We start from the raw sequence: 22,383 nt of genomic DNA on the forward strand, positions 1-22,383 counted from the left end.
AATTTCCTTTCCTTTACTTCTGCTATACCAGTCAAGAACATGTGGGTTTATTCCCCTCATCCAGTAACTGGAGGCAGAGTTGTTGTTTTTTTCTTTCTTGATGACATCACCTGTATGTATGTCATGCACGGAACCAGATACAGCCAGTGTGCTACTGTCAACGCTAAATTTAAATTATAGCAACTAGCAAACACAAAAATGTAATAACTGAAATCTCAAATTTTGACCTAATCTCAACAAAAAATACAAAAATGTAATATCTATACTTTGAGACACATCATCAACTTACACTATGAGAAGCAATTTAACAAAGAAATCTAGTTTTAAAAATCCTTGGAGGAATGAAAATTCTCCTCAAACCATTTCCCCTTTTATTAATCTTTTTCTTTTCTTTTTACAATTTATAACATTTAGTCAATTAGATCTCACTCTCATAGAGGTAGCACAATTTGCACATCGCAAGATGGGCTTCTTGACTGGTGCAGAAGACGTAAAGGAAATAAAATTATCAGGTAAGTCTTAATTTCTCCTTCTTGTTCTTCTGCTCCACCAGTCAAGAACATGTGGGATGTATCAAAGCTCCATTGCATCGGGTGGGTGGATTACAAACTCACTCTTAAAACAGCTGTCCCAAAATTAGCATCTTATCGTACAAGAACATCCAACCTATAATGCTTGGCAAATGGACCTAGAATTGTCCAAGTTGCCACTTTTCCCATATCAACTGGGTTTACTGCGAGTATTTCCGCTCACAATGAAGACTATGCTGTTGTCGAATGGGTCTTGATGCCTTCCAGCAATTGCAGCCCCTGTAGAAAATTTGCAGACATTATGGCTTTCTTAATCCATTTTGAGATGGCTGCCTTTTAGGCGGTCTCCTTCTTATGTGTGCTACTTGTTATGTTCAGGCTTGTGGACCCTTGGTCTGACAAGGGGATGTACACAGCTTGCGGAGGATCCGTAGGTTCTCTCGTCGGGTGGCGAGGCAGTACAGAGGAGGAGAGAAGCTGACCCTTGGCACTGAAGACAGAAGCTACTGTGGAGACAGACAAGGAGATGAGCGGATGAGCAGTCTTCACCACTGGTGGTCTGCGGTCCCCCCGGGAGGAGCCCGTAGGGACCCGACCGCTGGGACTTAGGTGGACCTAGAGAGGTCAGGGTCTCAGTGCAAAGGCCAACTGGAGCTTCACCCTGGAAGCCCGCGGTCCCCCCAGGAGGAGCCCGTAGGGACCCAGGCCGCTGGGACTTAGGTGGGCCCTTGGAGACGTTGGTCTTGAAGGAGTCTTAGGTCAAGTGCCAGAGGGTCGACGCTCATCAGTCCGAAGTCGTGCACCAGAGAATCACCGCTTGCCAATCCGAAGTCAGGAACCAGAGAATCACCGTAAGCCAATCCGAAGTCAGGAACCAGGAACACCAAGACGAAACAGGAACCAGAGTCCGAGCACAAGGAACTCACCGAAGCAAGCAGACTAGATAGCGTTGGAGGACGTTGCCAAGTCGAGGAATGAGCAGAGGAAGCCTCCTTAAATACTTCCTCTGCTCTGGATCATTGGAAGCAGGTGAGTATCATTAAAGGGATCAGGTCCCTTTAAATCCAGCAGGGGGGCGCGGCCTCGTGCCTAAAGATGGTGGCGGCCATCTTGGATTTCCTCCGAGGAGGGAAGCCAGCAGAACTCAGTGAGGGAGGAGCAGGGATGGCTCCCCAGCGGGCGGCCAGACCGCGGACCATCCTCGGGGTGATGGGTACTGGCCCCGGGGAGCGTTCCAGGAGTTGCCACGGTGGGTCACAGCCGTGGTGGAGGTAGGGGGCTGCGCCCATGGGCGGCCACAGGCGTGGAACACAACACTACTTAATAACACGATCTATCAATTAAGAAATTCACTTGTCATCTTTAAATATTCTCTTACACATTTCCTGACATCTAAGGACTTTAAAGACTGTAGGCCCCTGCAATCCTTCTCACCAAAGATGCATTGTTTTAATGTTTTTATTATTGTTTTCTGTCTGTAATACTATACTCAGCATCTATCTTTTTATGGAGACTGCAGAATATAAAACATGCTCTCTCTCTCTTTATATATATATAATTCTGTGCTGATTTAAATGGAACATTGAAGCTACTTTATGTAATAAGTCTCAGCGTTACAGAAGTAAATGGAACATTGAAGCTACCGTATGTAATAAGTCTCAGTGTTACAGAATCCTTACTAAACCTTAAAATGGAAGCCTTGCAAGACAAAGACTGCAACTCCAAAATGCATCTTACTAAGGTAATTGACAATAAAAATGCAGTTTTCAATGTCAATTCCTTCCTAGTTGCTTATTCTAATGGCTTGCTAATGCACTTACTACCAAATTCAAACTCCATAACAGTATCATAGACCACAATGTAGGATTAAGGTGTTTAATTCCTTGTTGAAAAGCATGACACCTCCTTGTGAGACAATATAGATGTCCCATTAAGCTTTCCGCTTAATGCAAAAAATTGATGCAACCTGTACATTTAAAGAATTCAAAGCCAAGACCTTGTTTAGACTCTTCTGTAAGAATGTCAGAATATGTCCTGTTTGGCGAACAGTTAATCTGTCTACAATATATTAGGGATGTGAATCGTATTTCTGATGATTGAAAATATCGTACGTTATTTTCAAAGTCGTCAGAAATCGGGGGCTCCCCGAAACCGATAGGAAAACCCCATGAAATTGTTTGTGGGATTCTCTTATCGTTTTGGGGGAGGGCGGGAAAAACGGCACACAAAAACAATCCCTAAACCCACCCCGACCCTTTAAAACATCCCCCACCCTCCTGACCCCCCCCCCCCAAATCTTTTAAATTACCTGGTGGTCCAGTGGTGGTCCCCGGAGCGATCTCCCGCTCTCGGGCCCGTCGGCTGCCACTAATAAAAATGGCGCCGATGGCCCTTTGCCCTTACCATGTGACAGGGTATCCGTGCCATTGGCCGGCCCCTGTCACATGGTAGGAGCACTGGATGGCCCGCGTACCGACTTCCGACCATTCTTCGAGCTTCGATTCCTGAACTGACTTTTCGACTTGCTGGAGGCGCCAGCTATCTGGACTATACGACCTGCAGGAGGCGCCTGCATCCAGATTCCTTCTCAGTCTTCAAGGGTCTACCTGAGTCCAGCCTCGCCTTCCGACGGTAGGCATCCAGGAGGGGTTACTCTCTCTTGGGTAGTGCCAGCTCTACCTCGGACCAAGGGTCCACCTTCAGAATCATAACACTCTTCAATTAAAAAACTGGGTCGAGGCTTGTCCACAACTGTCCAGCCAATAGTTGGAGACAGAGAACACTGGCTGTATCTGGTTCCATGTATTACATACATACAGGTGATGTCATCATAAAAGAAAAAAAATACTCTGCTTCCAATTGCTGGTGAGGGGACTAAACCCACATGTTCTTGACTAGTGGAGCAGAAGGACAAGGAATTTCACTTAGGGAATCCTACATCAAATTCTACTCCTTACTTCCACATTTTTATTATATGATCTTTCTTGGCACCTAGTTAATTCTTTCAATGGAAATTCTGTGTGTCAATTTCTTTTTTCTTTTTTTTTTTACTTATCCAAGGGTATTTTTGAAAAACAGATCCATTTAAATATTGTTGTAAATTAAATTATTTATGCTTATGAAAGGTGCCAGACTGACAGAATTAGAGACTGAAGTCCTCCATGTATTCACAGAACAGGCACAGAAAACTTCCTAGTTTGGCCTGCCAATGTAGTTCAACCATGGTCTGGGGAAACCACCTCTAAGAGCAGGAGAGTAATTTAGTCTATACTTGTTCAATGTGATCTCTCTACTGAGGTCAACAACAGTGCTAACTAGTGCCAAATTGTAATAGTGTTGTTAGTGAATTGGACTGAGACTCAAATTCATATTACACAGATTTCCAAATGACTTTTAGATAGTGCTGTCTCTGCTAACCTGGGCCAGATTTGGACTTGTAACCTAGAAGTAAAAGTCTCTGAAAGCCTGTGCCAGTTTTCTGAGCCAATAAAAATGGTTTTACTTTTTTATCTTCTACTCAGCCTTCTCCTTCAGGGAAACTGAAATGTAGTGGCAGCACTTCTGCTGTAGATGGCACAAGAAGTCAATATGCAATGTCATTTAGCGGGATAACTCACAAGTTATCTGGCTAATGGCAATATTGTCAGGCCAATGTGCAGTAATCTGTTTAGTCTATAAGTTATCTGACTAATGTCTGAAAATAACCAGTTAGGTTGTTAAGTTATCCAGCTTGAATTATCAAAACAGCACTCAAAGCGCCAGGAAAAGGTTTTTTTGTGGTCCAGGTGGGCTGGGAGGTGGGTGGGACAAGATATTTTGAATGTGGGTGTGGAGAGAGTGGGGAGGGGGATGGCAGGGAGGCTTGTATGTAAAAATTGGAAAATGGGAAAGGAGGGGGTGGGGATGATCTGTGCAAACCCCCCTCAAAAATGAGTCTTTTGTGGTGGTATGGGAGAGATTGGCATTGCTCGGCCAGCAGGGCCAATGAATACATATTGGGGAGGTGGTTTAGAATTGGGCCATTGGCCGTCAAGTCTTTTTATTTATTTTTTTTTTAAAGGTTTTACTGAGCTAATTAACCAGATATCTTTGAAGATATCCAGTTAAGTAACAGTGATCAGGCCATATAAGGCTGGATAACTTAACAGCCTAACTGGTTATTACAAATATACAGGGTCATTTATCATTTTGTGTTAGGGCTTTAACCCTAGCATTAAGGCCCTAACGTATGTGTTAAATAGCACAATGCCCGCTAATATGCAAATGTCAAATGTCTTATTTTTCCTCCTCCAAGTTACACATCCTTGTTATAATGTAACTTTACTCTCCTTCAAATTGTCTTTACTGTTTGGTTGGTTATAGTTCCTAATTGTTTGATGTAAACCGAGCTGATTTGATTTGTATCAAGAAATTTGGTATAGAAAAGCCTTTAATAATAATAATAAATAAAATATTAGTTATACAAGTGGGAGGAATTTGGGCAGATATAATGGTAATGAGCAGCTCCTAATGTCAAATATGACAGAGAGAGAGAGAGAGAGCAAAGTTGACATCACTGAAGATTTTCTGTCATTTGGAGCGATGAAAGGTAAAAGATGAGTTGATTTGTACAATGTATTCAGTCTCTACCTAGCTTGATTGCAGCTAGAGAATGCAACAAGCTAGGTAGGGATTTTTTTGTTTCTTTCTCCTTTTCAGGGTTTTTCTTTTTTTGCATTTTTTATTACTCAAGAAATAGTGTGCATGGTAATGAGAGCAGTAGGGATGTACATTTGTTTGAGACAAAAGTCTAAAATGGGATGAATGAGCCCATTTTTTGTTTCATTTCAAACTGAAAAATGTTTCAAAAACAAAAAATGTCATGTACTTTTTCTTTTTGTCAAATAATGCACACTATTTGTAAACAGCATGCATAATTTGCTGAAAAAGAAAAATACACAAACATTTTTCTTTTTTTTTTTAATTTATATTTTATTGAGGTTTTAAACAAATTTAAATTTGCAAAAAATCAGGAAGTAGTTTTTGTTATAGGAATAACAAATAATAACATACATTCATTCTACCACTTATATTAATACTAACATTTTTATTTTTTTTTTATTTTTTGTTTGAAACAAAATTAAAATGGGCTCATTCATCCCATTTAACATTTTTGTTTCAAACAAATGGATTCCCCTACTCTTCTTTTTGTACTGAAGAAAGGAAATCACACAATTCCCTTTAGCTTAAAATAAAGTTGTAAGCTCTCTGAGCGCTCATGGTTAAATATCTCAGTTCAGGCTAATAAGGAGTGGAGGCGATGAGCGGTATACAGTTAGGTAAACACCATAGAAGAGAGTATAGCGCTATGAAAGTTCATGGATCCTTGTCTTAAGTGGTTCAATAAATCAAACTTGAGAAAATTAATTAAATCAACATAGTCTTCATTTATTAATTTGCTTGAAGGCAAATCTTTCATTTATTAATTAGCTTGTAGGCAAATCTTTAATAAATGAAGACTATGTTGATTTAATTAATTTTCTCAAGTTTGATTTATTGAATCCCTTAAGAAAGGATCCAGGAACTTTCATAGCGCTATACTCTCTTCTATGGTAAATATCTCAGTTGCCAAGTCTGTAAACTACTAGAGTGACATAATTATTTTGGCAAGTGATTAGCTATCTTAAAAAATTTGCAAAGAAAAAACTATTAACCCTTTTGTACAAAAATCCTATGTGTTACATAGTCTGTATTATACAAGATAGGAAGACTCTGCATTGCACAACTGTCTCCTGAATGTTCCAACCTGTCTCCAATATCCCAGGACAAAGACAAATACTGTGGCAACTTTTTTATTGAATCCCGTGGTAATGGGGGGCGAAACAAGGGTTGGGCCTGAGAAAGCCGGCAGTGATTGCACCACCACGGTGTTATCGCTGCCGGCTTTCGCACCCAATAGTGCCACCGACTCCTCCTCTTCCAGTTCCCCACCCCGACTCCACCCCTATCATGCTATCATATGTGAAAAGTCCTTTTTTGCGTGCAATACCGATAGAAAATGACCCCCTTATTGAGATGGCTGCTTTTTTTTTTTAATGGCTAGTGGCACTCAGAACACGCCACCTCTATGCTGATATCCCACAAGGTCATACACTCTGTCAAGCCTTGGGGTAGATTTTCAAAGGGTTATGTGCGTAAGATATATATCTTTAAACTTATGCATGGGCGTAGATTTGTTCGCGCAACCCGGCGCGAACAAATCTATGCCTGATTTTATAACATGCGCGCGCAGCCGCACGCATGTTGTAAAATCCGGGGTCGTCGCGCGCAAGGGGGTGCACGCTTGTGCACCTTGTGTGCGCCGAGCCCCAGGGGAGCCCCGATGGCTTTCCCCTTTCCCTCCAAGGAGGAGCCTATCTTGCATAGGCTCGGCGGCGCGCGCAAGCCCTGGGACGCGCGTATGTCCCGGGGCTTCGAAAAAGGGGCAGGAAGGGGGCGGGTCCAGGGGCGTAGCAGCAGTCCAGGGGCGAGTACGGGGCGGGTACAGGATGGCGAGCCGGCACGTGCAAGTTAGGCCTGCCTTGGGCAGGCCTAACTTCAGGAAGAAAAGATAGGGGGGGGATTTAGTTAGGGCTGGGGGTTGGGCTAGATAGGGGAAGGGAGGGGAAGGTGGGGGGATCGCAAAAAAAGGGGGAAAGTCCTCCTTGGAGGGAAAGGGGAAAGCCATCGGGGCTCCCCTTGGGCTCGGCGCACACAAGGTGCACAAGCGTGCACCCCCTTGCGCGCGACGACCCCGGATTTTACAACATGCGTGCGGCTGCGCGCGCATGTTGTAAAATCAGGCGTAGATTTGTTCGCGCCGGGTTGCGAGAACAAATCTACGCCCATGCATAAGTTTAAAGATCTGGCCCATCATGCTGAAATAGCACACACCAAGGGGTGTTTAATGTTTTCTTAGGTTTTTGTATCTGGATGCAGTATACAAAAACAAGATGACATTGTATTATTAATTTCTGTAAATAATGAACCTCTATCAGTCATAAGAAGAAATGTTGTGTTCTTTTTATGATGAATGGAGATTAGTGCTGTGGTTTACTATTATTTTTACATTTAAAATATAATTTTACAGTCATCTGAGGAGTTGAAAGTGCAAATAGGCAAATACAAAATTGTATTCAAACTAATAGTTAATGAGCTCCTGTGATGCCAAATCATGCAAAGAAGCTCATTAACTATTACAGTATAGAAAAACAACATGTGAAATTATCTTCCTGGGTCAGATGTCGAAAAGAAAAATGATGCTTCATTGAGTTTTTTGGATTTTTTGGGGTTTTTTTCTGAAGTGAAATTTCAGAGGCAAATTTTCTATCAGCATACCAGTTCTGGTACAAAATGTAAACACACTGGGGCAGATTTTAAAAAACTACGCCCGCCCGTGCTTTTGTTCGCGCAACCGGCGCAAACAAAAGTACGCTGGATTTTAATAGATATGCGCGTAGCCACGCTTATCTTTTAAAATCCGGGGTCGGCGCGCGCAAGGCTGCGCAAAATCGGCAGCCTGCGCGCGCTGAGCCACGCAGCCTGCCTCCGTTACCTCCAAGGACACTCCGAAATCGGAGCGGCCTCAGAGGGAACTTTCCTTCCACCTCCCCCCACCTTCCCCTCCCTTCCCCTATCTAACCCACCCCCCCGGCCCTAACTAATTCCCCACCCTACCTTTATTCCGAGGCAGGCATAACTTGCACGCACCGGGCCGGCTGCCAGTGCGCCATGTTCCGGTCTGGGGGCTGGTCCGGAGGTCGCGGCCATGCCCCCGGGCCGGAACCACGCCCGCGGCCCCGCCCCCAGAACGCCCCCAATGACGCACCAGCTGTGACACACCCCCGACACGCGAGTACCCCTTTGAAAATCTGCCCCAGTATGGGGTAGAATTTAAAAGATGCACACACGGTTCCTGGCACGGTCGCATGGATGTGCTGATTTTATAACATGTGTGTGCTGACGCGCATGTTATAAAATCCATTGGCCGCGCTCCTCCCCTGCCCACCCAGATCACGCCCCTCCCTCCGCAGCCTGCCTCTTTTTCAGGGCCTGGCACTTGTGCATGTATTGGCACTTACGTGCATGGCCAAGCCCTTTTGAAAATGCGCACAGTGGGGTAGATTTTTAAAAAGTACGCCCGCGCAAACAAGAGTTCCCCTCCCTTCCCCTACCTAAGCCACCCCCCCAGCCCTATCTAAACCCCCCCTACCTTTATTGCAAAAGTTATGCCTGCCCAAGGCAGGCATAGCTTGCGCGCGCCTCCAGACCAGCCCCCGGACCGGAACCGTGCTCGCGGCCCCGCCCCTGGAACGCTCCCGGATGACGCGCCGCCGCAACACGCCCTCTGACACGCCCCCCCCCCCCCCCCCAGGAAAGCCCTGGGATTTACGCGCATCCCGGGGCTTGCGCGCGCTGCCGAGCCTATTCAACATAGGCTCAGCGCGCACAGGTGGAGAGCTTGGAGCAAGTTTTCCGGGGGTACACACATGCCCCTTTGAAAATCTGCCCCAATGTGCACAGGGCCCAGCCACACATGTAAATACCAATTTTTACTCACACCGGGCATTTAAAATCTGGCCCTAAGGGCCAGATTTTAAAAACTACGTGCGGGCGTAGATTTGTGTGCGCAACCTGGCGCTCACAAATCTACGCCCGTTTTTATAACAGGCACACACAGCCGTGCACATGTTATAAAATCTAGGGTCAGCACGTGGAAGGGGGTGCACAATTGTGCAACTTGCACGTGCCAAGCCGCTCCCGCTCAGAAATCGGAGCTACCTCGGAGGGAACTTTCCTTCTGCCCCCCCCCCCCCCCCCCCACACACACACACACACCTTCCCCTCTCTTCCCCTTCCTAACCCGGGCACATTGGCCAATGACCACTGTGCCTGGAGGCTCCTGACCGCCCCCACCCCGGCCCGGCCCAGTCCCCGGCCCGCCCACTTTTTCAAGCCCCAGGACATGCGCATGTCGCCGAGCCTGTGCAAAATAGGCTTGGTGTGCGCAGGAGGCTTTTAAAAGGGTTACGCGCGTAACCCTTTTAAAATCCGCCCCTATGTGTCTGAATTTCAAAAGCATTTACATGCTTAAAATTGGGGTTTACACATGTGAATGGACTTTACCTGTACTGAAAAGTTTTACAATAGATGCCACTGAATTGTCTATATGGTAATCATGTATAAGTGTATTTTACCTGCATAAATGGCTTTTTAAAATTGCTACAATAGTATGTTACATTTGTATATGTAACTCCTTTGAAAATTACCTTTTTACGCAATAGTGCATCAGTTTCTTAGATATTTGAAGTATTACATCTATAATGCTTCTATAATGCTACTTTGGCAGAGCCACTTCTAAAGGCTTCAAGTTAATGTTTTTTCTTAGGCCAGGGAGCATCATGTCTTATGGCTAGAAATTTCCCAAAACAGAAAGCATCAGTGACTTCATAAAGTATTTAACAAAGAGATTTATTGTGATAGTCACTCACCAGTGTGTCTGGTGAGATAAGTGAAGGATTATGAATAACATAAGGAAAGGTTACAAAAGACCTTGTACGTCGATCAGCAGCTTCATGACACAAGAAAACTCTTCACTTCATCTGCTTATACTTGAGAAAAACAATAATATACTATATTAAGAACAAAACAATATAAGGTTCAGAAAACAGAAATGAGAAAATTACCTGAGGATGATCATTTCCAGAATTAATGTTAAGGGAATGGCAAATTTGCGGAGTACTGTAAACATTGGTAAACTGACAAAAGGAAAAAGAAAACACAAGTCTTATAAGTGGTATGTTATTTCACACTACACTTTTGTCAGCAAAAGGAAGAAAAATCACAAACCAACAAAAACAAATGCTTTCAAAATGCTTTTCAAATGATTTGTTGAACAGGAGTTTACAGTGAGAATGAGCATGGAGTCGGATCAGACACCTGCATTTCCAAGATATTGTGTACTATAAAAAAGCCAGAATGCTAGCCGTAGCCTAGATTTCTAACTTTGTAAACTGTTCTTGTTAAGAGTGGATTTTAGTTTAACTGTACTGCATATATTACGTGTAAGCCCCTCTTGGTTTTGGGCCACCAAACCGAAGGGTCACTGCAGAGTCCCAGGGCTGTCTTCACTCTCCCAGTTCTCCAAACTCTCTTTCACCAAACCTCAGCCCTTGGAGGCCGGAGTTCTCTGGTGGAGAGGAGGCCTCAGTGGCCCTATGTGTTGTGGAGAGGTAACCAGGCTGCACTGCCACTCACACATAAGTCAGAACTTACATTGGGGGGGGTCTGATAGTCCAAAGGCACACTCAAATAAAAAGGCTTAGAGTCCAAAGGTAGTGTTCAAATAATAAGAGGATTTACTAAAGCTGCTGCCTGGCAGAGTCTGTGTTTACCGTGGTTTATTACATTTTAAACCTGTTCCTGTGTGACCCAGTGTAGTGCCAGCGCTAATAGCTGTGCCACAGTACTCAAGATAAAGAGGCTGTTTTAACTCTCTTTGTCTGGGTCTGTACCATGTAGTGTATAAGAGTCAGTACATCCACAAAGAGGGCAGTATGTGCCAGTCACCACCACAGGTACAGCCAGCCACTTTGTGGATTAATTAATTTTGTCACTGCATTTATTACTAGTGTATGACTGTGCAGCTACTCACACACATATTAAAGTATTATACCATTCTTTGCTTTTTCTGTGTGTGTGTGTGTATGTGTGCATGTGCAAGTAGTGCACTAGTCAGCAGAGCAAAATACTAAAATAGATCTACTGTAGTGCATTCTCTCGGTATGGTGTTCAACATTATACACAGAAGGATCACTGTAGTTACACTAGTGTCAGTGTGTCATACACACATCCACTTCATTTAAAGAAATAAAGATTAAAACATCATTTGTCCCACGCTACAGCAGATAAAATCCCATCATGTCAGGCAAAGGTATTAGAGGACGTGGGAAGCCTGCAGTTGTTGATAATGAATTTGTTAGCAAATCAACAGTGAGTACCCTAACCAAAATTAAGAGGTATTTTTTCAAATCCAAAATGTCAGCAGGAGAGGCAAGCATGTCAAGCTGCAAAAAATTGAAATTTGGGGAGGATATAGCAGTTCCATCAGTGTCTCAGCCAGATCCTATTATGTCAGAGAAGAGGGAAAGGGCAGGCATTAGTAGCACCCGCAGAGTACAACCACCAGTGCGTTTAGAAGTAAAAGTTTAAGTGGTGGTGAAACCTAAAGCACCAGTAGTGCGAAACTTTAGTGTAGCAGAGGCCATAAAAACAGTTTTGTCATCTGAATCAGAGCTTGAAGAATATCCCTTTAAAATATTTCTTGAAGCAGAGATGGGAGAGTCGTTAGCTGAAGAAACAGTATTAAGAGGCTTAGCCAGTACTATGCTAGCTTTCACTTCACTGACAGAGAAAGAGCAGGCCACACTGACAGTGCAGGAAGGGAGGATGAGTAAATCTTCAGCCACAGTGTCTCAGGCACCAACTGTGTCCACAGCCTCTTTAGTACCAGCAGAATCATCTACCCCCAAGGATGCAGACAGAGGTAAGGAATCACAAAAGAAATCTGTGATCTGGAGCCATTTTCAAATCAGGGAGGAACCACGCTTTGTGTGATGTAACTATTATGTGAAGGACATCAGTCAAGGGAAGCAACTAGGCCACTAAATTCTAGGATGGGCCATCACCTGAAGAAGCAGCATCCCCTTCTATATGCACCTGGTGATTGCAGTAGCAGTAGTCAGGGGCCCCTTCTGCAAGCCAAAGGACACTAGTATTTGAAAAGGGAAAAAGTGATACTCAAGCTGCTTCCAAGTCTTCAGCTCCTTCTACCAGTCAGATGGCAGGCCAGCAGTAGCAGTCCCCAGCTATATCTAAGAAGCGACAGCCCACAATGGAGGGTGGTGTTCAGTAGCACTGTTATGGGAAAAGAGACAGGCCGCATCCAAAGTGGTGACTATGACTATTAATGAGATGATCAGCCCCTTTTGGTCATAGAGAACGTGAGTCTCAGGTGTTTGTTTTAGCTCTTAGCACCAAACTATAAAGTGCCCTCCAGGACCACTTTCAGCAGAAAGGTCATCCCCAGTTTGTACAAGCATTGCCATAGCCATCTGCAGGCACTGCTGGTAAAGGCACAGGAGAACAGTGTGCATTTCACAAGTGACATCTGGACATCCATAAATGCCTCCTACTCCTTCCTCTCTCTGACGGCACACTATATTATGTGATCCACATGTGAAAGGGAGACTGACATTGCAGGCCAACAATCTGGCACATATGAAGAGCATGCTGACAGAGGAGGTCTGCCAACTAGAGGCTAAGGCAGAGGAGGGATATAGCAAAGGAGGAAAAACCATCATTGCGCAGGTCTGACAGTAGTGCAAGTCAGAGCAGCACCTTGTCATCACCACCTTGCACTCCCTCTAGCACAGTAAAATGGAAACAATCCTCACTACTTTCCCAGGTGATAATGAAAGCAGCTGGGAAGAAAGACACACATTCAATACCAGCAAAGGAGATGGTGACTTAAATCTCAGTCACACGATATCTCGCAGAGACCATCAAGGCTAGCACATTAGTCCTACAAGAACAGCATCTTGCTATACCTAGCAAGAGTGGCTCAGTGCTATCTCTCATGCCCACCAACAAATGACCCCAGCAAAAGAGAGTTTTCCATAACAGGAGACATCATGAGCCCTCATTGTTCCAAGCTGTCATCACACTTGATGGAGAAGCTAGTGTTCCTTAAAATTAATCTGCCTTTGCTTGGCTTTCCAGATTTGCCATTCTAGTGGCAAGACGAATGAAAGGAACTTTAAGGTCCTTTAGCTGGCTGCTCTGGCAGATTGCCTGATGTGCTTCAATATCAACAAAGAGGCCTAAATCCAGTATTGAGCAACTTCCAGTGACTGACTGACTGCATCAGCACAGTCTTACTGTGTCCCCAATGCCACTAGTTGGGCCACACTTCAGCAAACACACTGCTGCTGCCTCCTTGGCCCAAAAAGCCAGAACAAGGGCTACAACTCACCAATGCTGAGTCCTACTGTGTCACCAACACCACCAGTTGGGCCATATGTCAACAAACACACTGCTGTTGCACCCCCCCCCCCCAGCCTGAAAAGCCAGTCTGGGGGCTACAATGCACCAATTCTGAGTCCTGCTGTGTCCCTGACTCTGCCAGTTGGGCCATACTTCAACAACCACACTGCTGGGAGATCACTTGATGTGCAAGAGCTGAGCGGACATGCTTCTCTGCAGCTTCCAACCCTAAGATAACTTACTGGGCACTTTTTCCTGTTCCCAGCGAATTTCTCTGAGTACTGCATGGCTGATAGAGGACAAGAAATAACTGCCCATGATGTGGGGGGAGCTAAAAGAGCATGGCACAAAACAGCTTTAGAAAGCTTGCAGCGAGCAGCTGGCTTCAGATGAGGCTTCAGATGAGGCTTCAGATGGCTTGCAGCGAGCAGCTGGCTTCAGATGAGGACAATATGGTGGATGCAGCTCTTCCTGCCGACATTGCTGAGGCTGATAAATCAGTGATGAGCCAGCTAAGTGTTAAAATCCACACAAGTATAGATGCAAAGCTGGCATCAGTAGTAGATCAGGTTACCCAGTTGGTGTCTATCATGGGTGAAATGACTGCTCGCCTTGACAATGTGATTGAGAAGGCTGAGGAGCTCGAACTGTTGCTGACGGCCATGTGGCATTACCTGGACATGCTGGAATGCACATGTAAATGCACACAGGAGAAACAAGATAATCTTGAAAATAGAAACAGGTAAAATAACCTAAGAATTGTTGGTCTCCAGGAGAAAACAGAGGGAGAGAACGCAGTAACATGCCACATCCCAACAGTAGTGAGCCCCCACTTGCATTATACCTAATCCAGTATTTCCCCCAAATTTTATCATAGAGCTCCATACAGTCCTTCAGCAAATAGGTCAATTTTTCGATTAACACAATAGCATGCACCTGCCTCCACCAATGTGTGCTGAGAGTGCCAAATAAATGACTGGAGTCACTGTGTTGGTGTCCAAATAAATATTTACTGAGGAAATGAGGAAAATGGCACAAATCACAATTTACAGCAGCACAAGGATGTTTGCTTGTCACAATTTCCTCCTCAATCTGTGCAGGAAGGTCAAATGCCAGTCAGGGGAATTCCTATTTTCCAGGCTTGGAAAAAATAGGAGCCGCGGGTGGGCAGGGTGTCCTTTAGCTGGGCAAACTCATCCCTTCTAACTGGCAATACTACAGTTAGGCAGCCTCTGCACAGAGATATAAACTCTCTCTCTCTCCACAGGGATTTGGAAGTACCAGATGGGTAACTTCACGGATGTTAGCCTTTCCTTTTACTCACAGTTTGTTGATTCAGCCTTTGATATTGGTGCAGTCCTTGTTATTTCCTTTGGATTCCTAATGGGAGGAGTTCCTTGGAGCAGGATTCTAGATGCTCCCGACTGGAAGGAAAAGCAGTCAGAACTTTCTCCTGGATCTTGGAATTAGGCTTACAAAACTCAGAATAACACTGGGGTGGCTCGCAGCAGGTCACTGACATCCCTCTTCCTCTCTGAGGCTGATGGAAGGCAGGTCTTCCCCAACCTGTTCAGGCTCAGACCCAGGGTTCCCCGTGCCCTGAGCCCAGGTACTGAACAGGCCTTCAGCAAGACCCCTATACTTAAAAGGTAAAAGTTCAAAAAATATTCCCAAAGGGATCCCTCACCAGATAGGTTGCGTACTGGGTGGGCAGGAACCTTCCTGACCTGGCCAGGAACACCAAACAGGGTCTTGCTTGGCTAAAACTGGTTGGGCCTATAAAACAACAAAAGGCTTAACTCTCTCCACCTCTATTCTAAACTTAAAAGACTGCTTCCTTAGCTGTAGTATATATTACTAGTGGGCAGGCCATGGTAAACTCCACAGAAGGAGGGGCTGCATCTGCATGGACTTCCCAAAATCCATCCTCCTCTGACTAGCTGACACTGTCACTAAAACCCAGGGCTAACTGGTAGCCTGAGAAGTGCTTGGGTTACACTTGGATTGACTTTTCGGGCCAAGGAGGCAACATCAGTGTGTTTGTTCAAGTGTGGGCCAACTGGCGGTGTTGGGGACAGAGCAGGACTCAGCATTGGTGTGTTGTGGCCCTTGGAATGGCTTTTCGGGCCAGGGATGCAGCAGTAGTGTGGGGGTTTTTTTTAAACTTTTTATTTAACATGCCAGGAATTACATACAGAGCAAGCATATGCCTGGCCCGAAAAGCCCATCTAAGGGCCAAAACACACCAATGCTGATTCCTGCTGTGTCCCCATCACTGCCACTTGGGCCACACGTCTACAACCAAATTGCTGCTATCTCCCTGACCTGAAAAGCCAATCCAAGGGCCACAAAATAGCCTAGTGGTTAGAGCAGTGGACTGTGAACCAGGAGACCAGGGTTCAAGTCCTGCTGTCACTCCTTGTGACCTTGGGCAAATCACTTTACCCTCCATTGCCTCAGCTACAAAAACTTAGATTGTAAGCCCTCTGGGGATAGAGAAATACCTACAGTACCTGAATGTAAACCAGTGTGATATTTATTTTAAATCTTTTTTATACCGTCGTTTGGTGGGGACCGTCACAACGGTTTACATTAAGGCACATACAAGTGATAAGCTGTAAATTGTCTGTTTACAAAAGTGCCATAAGGTTCGGTAACATAGTTGGTGATCAATATTAATTGTTAAATGTGATGAATCATGTCCAGGTCTCTCTATCTCAGTTTTTGAGTACAGAATTAATTTTAAAATTGTGACTGTCCTTAAAAGGAAACTACACACTTAGGGGTAGATTTTAAGAGGCGCGCGAACAGCCTACTTTTGCTTGCGCATCAGACTCAAGCAAAAGTACGCTGGATTTTAGTAGATACGCGCGGAGCCGCGCGTATCCACTAAAATCCTGGGGGCGGATTTTCAGAGCCCTGCTCGCGTAAATCCACCCAAAACCGGGCGGATTTACGCGAGCAGGGCCCTGCGCGCCGGGAAACCTATTTTACATAGGCCTCCCGGCGCGCGCAGAGCCCCGGGACTCGCGTACGTCCCGGGGTTCTCGGAGGGGGGCGTGTCGGGGGCGGGGCCGGAGCGCGCGGCGTTGCGGGGGCGTGTCGGCAGCGTTTTGGGGGCGGGTACGGGGCGTGGCTACGGCCCGGGGGCGTGGCCGCGCCCTCCGTACCCGCCCCCAGGTCGCGGCCCGGCGCGCAGCAGGCCCGCTGGCGCGCGGGGATTTACGTCTCCCTCCGGGAGGCGTAAATCCCCCGACAAAGGTAAGGGGGGGGTGTAGACAGGGCCGGGGGGGGGGGTTAGGTAGGGGAAGGGAGGGTAAGGTGAGGGGAGGGCAAAGGAAAGTTCCCTCCGAGGCCGCTCCGATTTCGGAGCGGCCTTGGAGGGAACGGGGGGAGGCAGCGCGGCTCGGCGCGCGCAGGCTATACAAAATCGATAGCCTTGCGCGCGCCGATCCAGGATTTTAGTGGATACGCGCGGCTCCGCGCGTATCTACTAAAATCCAGCGTACTTTTGCTTGAGTCTGATGTGCAAGCAAAAGTAGGCTGATCGCGCTTCTTTTAAAATCTACCCCCTGGATCGGCGCGTGCAAGGCTATCGATTTTGTATAGCCTGCGCGTGCCGAGCCGCGCTGCCTCCCCCCGTTCCCTCCAAGGCCGCTCCGAAATCGGAGCGGCCTTGGAGGGAACTTTCCTTTGCCCTCCCCTCACCTTACCCTCCCTTCCCCTACCTAACCCACCCACCCGGCCCTGTCTACACCCCCCCTTACCGTTGTCGGGGGATTTACGCCTCCCGGAGGGAGACGTAAATCCCCGCGCGCCAGCGGGCCTGCTGCGCGCCGGGCCGCGACCTGGGGGCGGGTACGGAGGGCGCGGCCACGCCCCCGGGCCATAGCCACGCCCCGTACCCGCCCCCAAAACGCGGCCTACACGCCCCCGAAACGCCGCGTCGACCGGGCCCGCTCCCCGACACGCCCCCGACACGCCCCCCTCCGAGAACCCCGGGACGTACGCGAGTCCCGGGGTCTGCGCGCGCCGGTAGGCCTATGTAAAATAGGCTTACCGGCGCGCAGGGCCCTGCTCGCCTAAATCCGCCCGGTTTTGGGCGGATTTAGGCGAGCAGGGCGCTGAAAATCCGCCCCTTAGTGAATACAGTAGTGTGTATGGGTGTTTACTTGTTCGTGCTTTGCCTGTCCCTGGTTTCTATTCACCCTTCTCTTTCTGAAAAGCTTGTTTAAAGAGCCAGGTTTTTAAACCTTTTCTAAAGGTTTTGCTGTCTCTTTGTAATCTTAAATCTAGGGGCATGGAGTTCCATAGTATGGGTCCTGCCAGTGATGGTGCTCTCTCTCATACCTGTGTTAGTCTTGCAGTTTTGACTGATGGAATAGTTAGGAGTGCTTTGTTTGCTGACCTTAGGTTTCTGTTAGGGACGTGTACACGGAGGGCTGTATTTAACCAGTCTGCAAGTTCATTATGTATTAACTTATGTATGGTGCACAGTGTTTTGTATTGTATTCTTTTTTCAATGGGAAGCCAGTGTAGTTCAGCCAGTGTTTCAGTGATGTGATCTCTTTTACTTTTGCCAGTTAAAACTCTTGCAGCCGAGTTTTGTAGAACCTGCAATGGTCTTAGTGAGGTGTATGGAAGACCTAGTAGAAGTGCATTACAATAATCAGTGCTTGCAAATATTAGTGCTTGTAGTACTGACTGAAAGTTAGCGGTTGTCAGGAGTGGTTTAAGTCTCCTGAGGACCATGAGTTTGGCGTATCCTTCCCTTATTTTTAGAGATATGTGTTGTTTCAAGCTTAGTTCGGTGTCGATTATTACTCCTAGATTCCTTACTTTTTCTGCAAGTATTATTTGTTGGTTGTTTTTTAGTGTGATTGGGTTTTGTTTGATTTCCATATTTTTTCTTTCTAAATGTAAGAATTCTGTTTTTTCTATATTGATTACTAATTCCATTTGGTTTAGTAGCTGTTTAATGATATCTAGATACATGTTGGCTAAGTTTAGTGTTTTCTCGATTGTATCGTCAATGGGTAAAATTAATTGGATATCATCAGCGTATATATAGTGTGTGATTCCCAAACTAGCTAGCAGGTGGCATAGTGGTAGCAAGTATATGTTGAAAAGTGTGGCGGAGAGGGCAGATCCTTGTGGTACTCCTGTTTGAAGATTTACTTTTTCTGATATAGCATCTTTAATTTGTACCTGAAAATATCTGTCACTGAGATATGATCTAAACCACTTGATAGTTTTGTTGTTTAAGCCTATTTCTTCTAGTCTATTTAAGAGTATGTCATGATTTACAGTGTCAAATGCTGCTGACAGGTCAAGCATCACTAGAATGTAATGTTTACCGTTATCAAAACCCCTCATAATGTTATCTGTAAGTGCAATCAGAAGTGTCTCTGTGCTATAGTGTTTTCGAAAGCCATGTTGTGAAGGATATAGGATGTTATTGTTATCTAGGTGTTCTGCTAGTTGCTTTTGTATAGTTTTTTCTATTAATTTTGCAATTAAGGGTAGGTTTGATACTGGTCTGTAGTTACTCAGGTTCAGTGGGTCACTGTTTTTCTTTTTTAAAATAGGTTTTACGATAGCTCCTTTTAGTGTGTCTGGCATGGATCCTTCCTCTAAGGATAGATTAACGATCTTTGCCAGTGTTGGAGAGCTACTTTTTTTTATGTCTGCAATTGTTATTGTGTCTATCGCATGGGGTGCAGAATTAAGTTTTTTTATCATAGTTTCGATTTCCATTTCTGATACCTCATTTAAGGTTGACCATTGCATAACATCTCTTTCTTTCATTTTAATTACTTGTTTTGTTGTAATTGGGATTTTTGTTTTTAGGTTTTTAATTTTATCATTAAAAAACATTGCAACCTCATTGCATCTATTTTCTGGAAGTTCTTGTGTAGATTGGGATCTGTCATTGGTGAGGTTTCTTACTATGGAGAATAATGTTCTTGGGTTGTTTGCATGTTTTTCTATTTTAAAGCTATAGTACTGCTTCTTTGTGTTGAGAATTATTTGTTTATAGTACGCTAGGTGCTTTCTGTATTTTGTTAGATTTTCGGTAGTTTGATTCGATTGAGATCGAATGTTGGTATATAAAAATAATAAATAAATAAATGCTGACTCCTGCTGGTTCCCCAACACCGCTAGTTGGGCCACACACCTCCTGTTTACTTCTACCTTATCTCCAACAACATCACAGGGGCCAACATACACTGATACAATCCACCTGCTTTGCCCTTACCAACATCACAGGGGCTAATATGCACTGACACAATCCACCAGCCTTGCCCTTATGAGCTTCACAGGGGCCAGCATGCACTGATATAATCCATCTGCCTTGCCCTGTTAGTGTCTACCATCACTGGGGTCTGACCAATCCTGCTACCTCCTGATTTGTCCCTATCCACAAAACTAGGGCTTGTCACAACATGCTACTTCCTGACTTGTCCTCATCCAGAAAACTATGGCCTGTTATACTCTGCTGCCTCCTGACTTGTCACCACCCAGAAAACTAGGGCATGTCACAACATACTATCTCCTAATTTATCCCCATCCATAAAACTGGAGCCTGTCACAACATGCTCCCTCCTGATACAACCCCCAATAGCACTGGGGCTTCAATCCTCCTGCTTCCTCCTGACACATCCCCCACAACAACACTGGAACTTCAATCCTCTTGCTTCTTCTTGACATGTCTCCAAACAGCACCACTGGGACCTGACCTGACAATATAGGATTCTGATAGCACATCCAGTAGCAGCCTTTCACTACCATGCCCAACACCAACAGCACAAGGGTCTGGTAGCACATCCCTTAGCAACCTTTCACTACCATGCCCCAACACCAATAGCACAGGGGTCTGGCAGCAGCCTTAAACTGCCAAATACCTCACACAACCTCAGAAGTTTGATACAAATTTTGTCTGCCTGCCATGTTCCAGGCACCACTACAGGGTCATGACTCCATTGTGTTTCTCTGGCAACTTTTCCCCAAATTCAACCTCCAAAACATGTCTCTACTCAGTTTCTAAGCCTCTTTTTCCCCAAATTCAACCTCCGAGGCATAACTCCACTCAGTTCCTCTGCCAACTTTTCCCCAAATTCAAACTCTGAGGCACAACTCCACTGTGTTATGCATACTGCCCGTGGCAGACCCGCGGCGCAGCCCTCTCACCTTCTCACATGGACTCCAGCTCCTGGTTCTTCTTCACTGGTGGTGGACTGCCAGCTCCGACCTCGGGTCACCTCCGGTGCCTCCAGCTCTGCCATGGCCCCCAGTGTTGCCAGCCAAGATGTCCTTGCTCGTCGGGCCTTTCCGCATGGCCCACAGAGAGACGCCACCATCGGTGCCGCACCCCTCCCTAGGCGCGTGCATCGCTAGTTCTTTTAAAGGGCCCGCGGCAGGAACCTGGCCACAGCCCCGGATGCTGATGTCAGACTCTTCAGCGTATATAAGCTCAGGCCTCGCTCCATAGAGTTGCCTTTGCAACAGGTCTCCTCATACTCGTTGCTGATAGAGAATCCTCTCTACTTTGTGTTCCTAATTCCTGTGGTTCCCGGTTCCTGTCTTCCTCGTTCCTGCCTCATCTATGTGTTGGACTGACTCTTTGGATTTTGACTCTGCTTTGCTTGACTACTCTTCAGCCTACGTCCAGCCCCGGACCTCTGCTATGCTTGATTACAACCACCTTCTCTGTGCCCTGACCATTGCCTTGCTTGACTATGCCTGCCTTCTCCATGCCTTGTCTACTTCCTTGCTTGACTATTCCTGCCTTCTCTGTGCCCTGACCACTGCCTTGAATGACTACGCTACAGACCTCTCCGTGTCCAGAGTTCTACATTACTTGCCACGACTTCTGCTTGCCGTCGGCTCTGATCCTAGCCTGTCAGTGACGGCTCCTCTCGCCTATCCCCTGGACATGGACTTACAAGGCGTTTCTTTGCTTGAGCGCCTCTAGTTACCTTCCGTTCTTTTGGCACCTGAGTTCCTGTACCAAACCCAGCCCAGGGTAGGACTACGCCACCTATTAGCTGCTGTCTCTGGGCTGAACCACTTCTCTTTACTAACTAACCTCAAAGCCCACCTAAGTCCTGCCGACCCCGGCACCCAAAGGCTAAACCCGAGGGGAACGAGGGCTGGTATAGGTGAAGCTCTAGTGGCCTCTAACTTCAGCCTACTCCACCTGCCAACGGTGGGGACCCGTAGGTCCCAACCTACGGGTTGCGTCAAGCCCACCTCGGCCCAAGGGTCCATCTCTGACACAACACACTGAGTTCCTCTGCTTCCTTTTCCCCAAATGCAACCTCTGAGGCACAACTCTACTGAATTCCTCTGCCTTTTTCCCCCAAATGCAATCTGAGGCATGACTCTGCTGAGTTCCTCTGCCTCCTTTTCCCCAAATGCAACTTCAGAGGCATGACTCCCCTAATTTTCTCTAACTCCTTGTCCCAAAATGCAATCTCTGATGCATGACTCCACTCAGTTCTTCTGCCTTCTTTTCCCCAAATGAACCCTCCAAAGCATGACTCTGCTGAGTTTTTCTGCCTCATTTTCCCCAAATACAACCTTTGAGCTATGACTCCACACAGTTCCTCTGCCTCCTTTTTCCAAATGCAATCTGTGAGGCATGACTCTACTAAGATTCTCTACTTCCTTTCCCACAAATGCCAACACCAAGGCATGATTCCACTGACATCCCCTGCCTGCCTCACCCCAACAGTTGTTGAGGAGAAGAAGGCAGGGGAAGACAGTGGAGTCATGCTTCAGGAGTGGA

The 22,383-nt window shown here is 46.1% G+C and overlaps 1 protein-coding gene across 3 annotated transcripts in view; it reads right to left on the reverse strand.

Moving 5' to 3' along the window:
• SLC35D2 (solute carrier family 35 member D2) overlaps positions 1–22,383 on the reverse strand; it is a 188,342-nt gene that overhangs the window by 89,227 nt on the left and 76,732 nt on the right. For all 3 annotated transcript variants that reach the window (XM_029617737.1, XM_029617729.1, XM_029617744.1), the window contains exon 5: positions 10,235–10,306. In XM_029617737.1, the coding sequence (XP_029473597.1) occupies positions 10,235–10,306 (72 nt within the window). The remainder of the gene's footprint in view (positions 1–10,234; positions 10,307–22,383) is intronic.

This window comes from Rhinatrema bivittatum, chromosome 1 (genome assembly GCF_901001135.1).
Source record: "Rhinatrema bivittatum chromosome 1, aRhiBiv1.1, whole genome shotgun sequence".
Lineage (NCBI taxonomy): Eukaryota > Metazoa > Chordata > Amphibia > Gymnophiona > Rhinatrematidae > Rhinatrema > Rhinatrema bivittatum.